This window comes from Hypomesus transpacificus, unplaced genomic scaffold (genome assembly GCF_021917145.1).
Source record: "Hypomesus transpacificus isolate Combined female unplaced genomic scaffold, fHypTra1 scaffold_313, whole genome shotgun sequence".
Classification (NCBI taxonomy): Eukaryota; Metazoa; Chordata; class Actinopteri; order Osmeriformes; family Osmeridae; genus Hypomesus; species Hypomesus transpacificus.
In genome coordinates, this window is record NW_025813841.1 from 94,334 (window position 1) to 101,487 (window position 7,154).

At 42.9% G+C, this 7,154-nt stretch overlaps 1 protein-coding gene across 1 annotated transcript; it reads right to left on the reverse strand.

The window, feature by feature from the left end:
* Window positions 1–2,966: 2,966 nt before the first annotated feature.
* hand2 (heart and neural crest derivatives expressed 2) lies at window positions 2,967–5,906 on the reverse strand. Its single transcript, XM_047016125.1, has 2 exons — window positions 4,822–5,906; window positions 2,967–3,646 (listed from the first exon to the last, which is right to left on the reverse strand). Exons 1-2 carry the CDS (start codon window positions 5,341–5,343, stop codon window positions 3,548–3,550), a joined length of 621 nt encoding a protein of 206 aa, XP_046872081.1. The 5' UTR covers window positions 5,344–5,906; the 3' UTR covers window positions 2,967–3,547.
* Window positions 5,907–7,154: the final 1,248 nt, after the last annotated feature.

The window sequence follows — 7,154 nt, forward strand, 5'->3', positions numbered from 1 at the left end:
ATTGAGAAGGAATCTTGCCCGTGCTTTTATGTGCGCGACCTTGAAACCGGGGCCCACGGTAACGGAAAGATCTTGAACCCGGTGGGCCATGAATGGCGCACGGCTGCTTTTAACGTTCTAAATGAAAGCACACACCACTGCACGTGTGTGCGCGCACCATACATTATTCTCATGATAAATTGTGTTTGATTACTTGGAAATATCCATTCCTGGTTTTTAATTAACCAGCGAATAGCAGACTAGTCTTTAATTGATTAATGCTGTGGCTAGAATTTTTCTGTGACTTGGTGGATGAAATACAAATAAAAAAACGTAATGATGATACTCTCACCAGATTGTAACGGATAACGGGAGTTGAACGTCATGACGTTAAAGCAGGATGTCTACCTAGAGCGTGATCCAACGTCAGCATGTCTACCGACCCGCGCGTGAGTCAGGGAGAGAAAAGGCCCTGGGAGGAGGGTCTTATATGAACTAATGGTTGGCAGATGTTTGTAATACCAGAAAAAAATCGTACTCCACGCTTCGTCATTTATCATGTTCTAAATACGCTGCTCTTAACGGTGGGCAGACACAGAGAAAACGAATAATATTAGATCTGCACACTCTCTGCATTCAACACAGTAATTGATAATTTGATGAGATAAAAATATGCGTTATTTTGTGTATTAGCCAAATAGAGATATGTTCAGGAAAGCTGTTTTGGAGTGTGACTTGTTTGAGAGGCCAGTTTGAACAGACTTTCACAGTGCCGATTCCGTGCAGGTATACTACGAGGCCATGGGGCCTACCTGCTACCGACGCACCAGCGCGAATGCACGCGGTACACATAGGTTATAGCATCAGAGACAACGATGATAAGCTCAGCTATGAGTGGCCCGCGGGGTTTTTGGACAAGCCGCCGCCTACCTACCCCGCACAGCTCCGTCCTTAGCTGCTCGCGGGTTGGTCACAGGTCAATCTGGTTATCTGGAAGAACAGACTGACTGATAATGTATCTGACGCCATCTCCTCACAGAGACACGCTATCTGCAGTCTATATCGCAATATGTCTCCGAGGAGCTGTGGAACTGGAGAATTAATGGCACAGCTGATTATCTGCTGTAATCGGAAGGAGTGTAAATCTCACGTGTCCTCCTCTCTGTGATTTACTCGTCAGTAGAATGTCAGGGTAATACCACGGCCGCGCGTGAAACATCCCTCCTGTTCCTCATCCCCCCGTGTTCTGACTATACACCAGATACGTCTGTCATCCCAAGTCGAAGCAATTGTGTAAAATGGAACAAAACATTGTCATTAACTGGGAGAATTACACTCCATAGGCTATTAGACTGTCTTATTATGTTGGCTACATATCAGCTGACAGGCTACATTTAAGATATAGGTTATTTCAATCTATCGATTAAATCGTAATTTTTGTCTGATTTTATCAACTGTTTCCTGATAACTAGCCAACACACGTTTTATGTGTAGGCTACGAGGTCAAATGTTGGTCATTACCGTTACAACGGTTTTGAAGAGGCCTCCTGCGCGCCCTCCGCCCCAACATTTTGATAGGCACGCTATCAATCACATGAGCATCCGATAGCTGACCCTCTCTCGTGCCTTGACTATCTACCTTCCCCGCGACCGACCGCTTTTAACGTCAAAATCCACATTTTTTCAGGCTCCGGTCTGTCTAGTGCTGCAGTGATTTGGGTGAGAAGAGTGGATTGCCATAATTAACCAAAGGAATTTCAGGCCTGGGCCTATTTCTGTGGTGTTTACATCTGAGTGGAGTGTTCACTTATAGAAGGAGTCTGTTACTACGGACTCAGCCTAACAACCGCTATTATAGGCCTACTGCTTCAACAAATGACTACTAGACAGGCTAATCACTTCAAATAAAGAACAACATGCGTTTGTTAGTTCGAGACACATTTTTGATAGCATATTTATTTAAATAATTTATCTAGCGTTTGGTCAGTCGACAATAGGAGTAAAATCATTCTGTACCTTAGCCTATCCCTTGCGGCAAATAGCCTATGCTCACAGTGGGAAAAAATAGCCCCTAAACCCTTCCATGAGACTTGAAGTCTTCATTTAAAGAGAGTATTACAAATGGTTATATTACTAGGCTGTGTTATAATGAGGCTATAAACGAGTAGCCTATAGGCCTACTCTATTTGGCTTTTTACATTTTGATGCCACATTGTCACACTGCTACGGTCCAGCTGTGATTCCTTATTTAACATGGACTGTATAAAATAATTTTAAATATAATTTTAAAAACGCTAATAATACCACGTAGAGGCCTATGATAAAGAGAGGCTAAACTGTAAATGGGGTTGTAATTATAGCCTATGCAACATGTCACCCAATAATTAATAATGTAGCCTAATTCTTGTCTGCATACACAGCCAAAATGACGGTGTGGACCATTCTGAATGAGGCCGTAAAGAGAGACAGAGCCTCTAGTGCTTGTGAGTGTTTAGACCATGCAGGCTATTACCCGCTCACTTCCTGAGACCGCTCCCTCGCGTCTAGATCACCACACTAATGCACGAGCTCGTAGTCTGGTCTAAACAATAATGTAACGGGGTCCCGGAGGAAGCACGCGGCGCTTCTGACCAATACCGTAAAGTAGATGTAATTATTAGTCAGGAGAACTCTACATAAATCTACCGTCCGGCCGGAAGGAGATTCAGTTTCATTCTGTCGGCTTTGTCTCTTTATTTATCTCTTACACGATCACCTGTGGCAGGTCTGGCGAGCTCGAGGCCGCGCGCGTGGGAATGTTTCAGCTCTAGGAGCTGTGCTTGATGGGATCGCGTGAGTGTTTTGACAAGACTGGCGCATGCAGACTCACACAGCACACCAGACACAAACCCATACATATTATTATGCTATTCAAATATTACTATGCTAACGTTGAAGTGTGCAAAAGTAAATTCAGTGTATGCAACAAAAAAGTGATTTTTAAGTGATTTTTTAAAAACACAGTGGTTTATTGAATTAATTACATTGTTTACATCTCAGATATTATTTTAATTCCACGTCTCCGGACGGAAGTGCATCGAGTGGACTCTAGAACAGTCTGCACTCCACCAAAATACTGTCTACCACAACCAGGACATCAGGACTCTTCAAGACTGTTGCTCAAATAAAACACCATGACATCAGATAAACTCCATTGATATAGCCTTGCCTCACCCATGAGAGAGAATGAGAGAAGGGAGGGGTGGGGGGGGGGGGGGTAGAAATACTTTTAAAGAGAGAGCTAGAAAGCCTACACTTCACATACACCACTGTGGCCGTCATGTCTTTGGTTCACTCTAGGACAACAACTGACCATGATAGCCTATACAATAAGACAGCAACAGCAACAACAACAATAACAACATGAGTCCCTTACCAAGGGGATTCCCTCCTCTTTACAATGGAATGTTTTTTCTTCAAAAATCCACTCTCCGCAGCGGGAAATTGCACATAAATATTCCATTAAATAAAGCAGGAGAACACTGAGTTAGCAGTCTGTCAGAGTCTGTGTGCAGGCGGAAGCGCCGTTTCACTGTTTCAGTTCCAAGGCCCAAACATGCTGCGGCCAGCCTGTCCGTCCTTTGGTTTTCTTGTCGTTGCTGCTCGCCGAACTTTTCAATACTTCACTCTGGAATAAATAGAGCAAATGAGTGTTTTATAATTATTATCATGTATAAAATGTATAGGCCTATAGACTGCCGTTAACACCTCTGTACGGTCTACACCTGCAAGCTATAGGCCCATATTTTAATATAGCTTATAGGCTAAGCGTAGTTACAGGTCTCATTTAGGAACTACAATGGCTTAAAATTCAGCAACCCTAATAGCGACATAATTGGCTGTGTAAGCGAAGTGTCCTTTATGCAGCCCATTGTTAGCATAATGTAGCCTAGATATTGTCGACTGGTAGAAATATTTCTTGAGCTCACCATTGTAAATATTTACAATCTAAAAAGGTAGTAGGCAGACCTCGACATAGATTAATTCAGCTTCATGTTTGTAGGCTATAGTCTATAGTGTGGCACTACACGCTTGACAACGATGGCTTAATATTTATCAAGTTGATTACAATTTCCTTTCGTTTTTTCGTAAGCGTCTGCGAAGTTCTAAGGTTTACCGAAGCTAAGCTTTAGGCCTATAGCACGAATAGCCACATTAGTCATCAACACTAATACTGTAATCTATTAGAAGTAGGTAGGCTATAATTCATTTAGCCTTTCAGGAAGTGTTTTCTCCTCTGTTTTATAGAGCGGAGCAGGCTCTAGCAGTCTAGAACCCAGGCTAGATAATACCAGTAGGGCCTAATTATATAGGCTATTATCACGCTCTCAGCAATCCTTGGTCCATTTAAACAATTGCAGGGCATTAGAACATCTAAATAACTAATAGGCTTGTAGGCCTAATAGATAGAACAGTGCTAACAATCATTTTAATATTGGCAACCACTAATGAGAATTAACTAATAATAAAAACAATGATAGCCTATCTGTTGTAGCCTAAAGGCTACCCTTATCTTCCTTACAGTTGATCTCATTTAAAATAGCCACTACAGCTTAATAGTAGGCCCCTCCACTGCGTCTGTCTGAAGCTCATGTAGTGTCTGCATATTTGCCTTGCAGACATATTTTCACTGGCTTTTAAAACTTACTTACAATTTAGCTATGATGTCAGCTACTAATGAAAAAGTGTGTGCTTCTATTTCCCTCGTCTTTTCCTCTGTTTGCTTCTCGTCTAAATTAGCCAAGGGCCTATACTTTACACCCGGCTACATTATAACAGAAACCAACAATTTCGTTTACTCACCACGTCTTTCTTCCTCCTCTCCTCCTTGGCATCAGCCTTCTTGAAGTCGGCCTTGAAGGCCTCAGCCTCGCCCCCCTGCTCGTCCTTGTCGAGGATATCCATGAGGTAGGCAATGTAGCTGGTGGCCAGGCGAAGCGTCTTGATCTTGGACAGCTTGGTGTCCGCAGGTACGTTAGGGATGCATTCCCTGAGCTCCGCGAACGCGCTGTTGATGCTCTGTGTCCTGCGTCGCTCCTTGCGGTTTGCAGTGGGTCTCCTTTTGACGGGGCGGGGTCCCATCCCAACGGCGCCAGCCCCGGGGACTCCCCCGTAGTGAGCGTGGTCCAGGACGGGTCCCCCGGTAGCGTACTCGGGACTGTAGGACGGGGCCATTCCGTAGTCCGACGGGGACATCTCTGGATGGCTAATCAACCAGCCGTGAAAGTACGGGCTCTCCTCGTGACAGCGGCTCGCCGCTGCAGCGAAGGAATAACCGTCGTGATGCATGACCGGATGGTGTGGGAAGCCACCGACCAAACTCATGGCGATGCAGACCGAAAACTTCCCGGTTCTGCAGACAACCACGGACGTGCTGAGTGCTCTCTCCTCTGTCTCTCTTTCTAGGTTTACAATCAGGCTCCCCAGATATTTTTAGGCTAAATTATCCTCATAAAAAAGTTAAAGGGCGCTGTTGTGATTCGTGAAGCACTGCCCTTTATGCGTGACCCATAAAGTCCTTCTTCACTGCATCTGGTGTTTTTATATGGATGGCCAAACTTCTAATCTTAAAACAAGTCTTAGTTTGAGTTTTAAATACAGCAACGTATCAGCTACTTACACATTCATATGCAGTATGGTGCAAGTCCACCAAGACACCGAGCCAACTCCATTACACACACTGCTCAAGCAGAGCACCGGGGACCGATTCCTTTCCAGACCTGTTTATAAAGTCGCACCCGTTTGGAACGCAGTAACAGTTGGATGTCGGATAGAACGAGAATTACCGAACAACAGTCGTTGGCTGGCGAGACAACTCCGGACCTTTCACTTCCACCCACAGGGAGAAACCGTTCGTGTTAAATCCATAACCGAGCATCATCTTAGAACGGTCAGGCTTCATATATGTCGTCAGGGCTGCTTGGATCCAATCAGAGCCCAGGAGAGGAGGGACCAAGCGTCTATGGCGGAGTGTTTACCCTCCAAAGTTCCAATGGTCCTCTTAACTATTGCTGCACATTCTTTATTAATGTCAGCACCGCGGAGAAAAAATCCATACAGCCTAATTATTGCAATTATAAAATAATCAGCGACATGGGATGTGTGAGCTTCTTTTGGATTTTAAAGGTAAATATTGTGATTTTAAGATTGACTACTTGGCCTTTGACTCAATTCTAGACTATTTTTTTTCCGAGGCCTAGAAGCTGTCAATAAATCTGTAAAAATATCCTATTAAAACGATGAAAGCGGAATTCATGTTTGGCATTCACACTTACCGTCTCTTTTCCACATTGGACTAAAAAATGATGACCTTAAAAACAAGCCAACTGGTCGAGCAATTTAAAAACGCAGTTAAAATGAAATTTCAACTGTAGCCTATATTCTTTTATCATTAAGAAGCATTCTCACAGTCTAATCCAAATTAAACACAAAAGCCCAATAGGACAGTAACGTTGCCATTGGACAGTTAGGTAGCTGGCTATTCCGAAAATATACCCTGACATTTGTCTGACTTGTCTACCCCTAGAATATTTGCGAAATAAGTGGACCTTATCCAACAGTGTAGGTTACATGATATCCTAATAAAGACTAAAGAACAATGTTATATTTAGAAAATGACACCAACAACTCAAAGCTAACATGTTACACAGCAGATGCAGCATAGCCTACACCGTCTCTCTCTGTCCTCATACCCGTGTAACTCCCGGTGTGACTACAGGCCTACGCTGACAAACTGACCCCTATATTTGTCATAATTTTACCAGTTATTGAGAAAACAACACCACAGAATGGGATATTAAACTTCTTCAATAATTTCTTCAGCTTTGCCAAAATGTCGTAAAAAGCAATTCCCAAATAATTTTAGCCACAGAATAACAAAATATCCTTTTTACATTTAGTTTGATGTTATTGTGGTCTTAGGCTTATTTTGGCCTTTATAAGCATAATCAATCATTCGCATGACCATGAACACATAGACTTTTTTTTTATTAACGAAAACTATTAATTTGTCTGTACAAAAAGGCCAATATAGGGGAGGAAATTAAGGAAAAAAATACTTCCAAATATATCATATAGGCTATCTGGAAAAATACAAGAAACACAACGGGCTACAAAGTTAACAATAAAATCTTCCT

Bases quoted from the DNA above. Each gene is read 5' to 3' on its own strand.
- hand2 (XM_047016125.1), bottom strand. From the start codon at position 5,343: ATGAGTTTGGTCGGTGGCTTCCCACACCATCCGGTCATGCATCACGAC. The intron at 3,647-4,821 runs GTGAGTAAACGA...TATTTATTCCAG, and splicing joins AGAGGAGGAAGAAAGACGTG to AGTGAAGTATTGAAAAGTTC.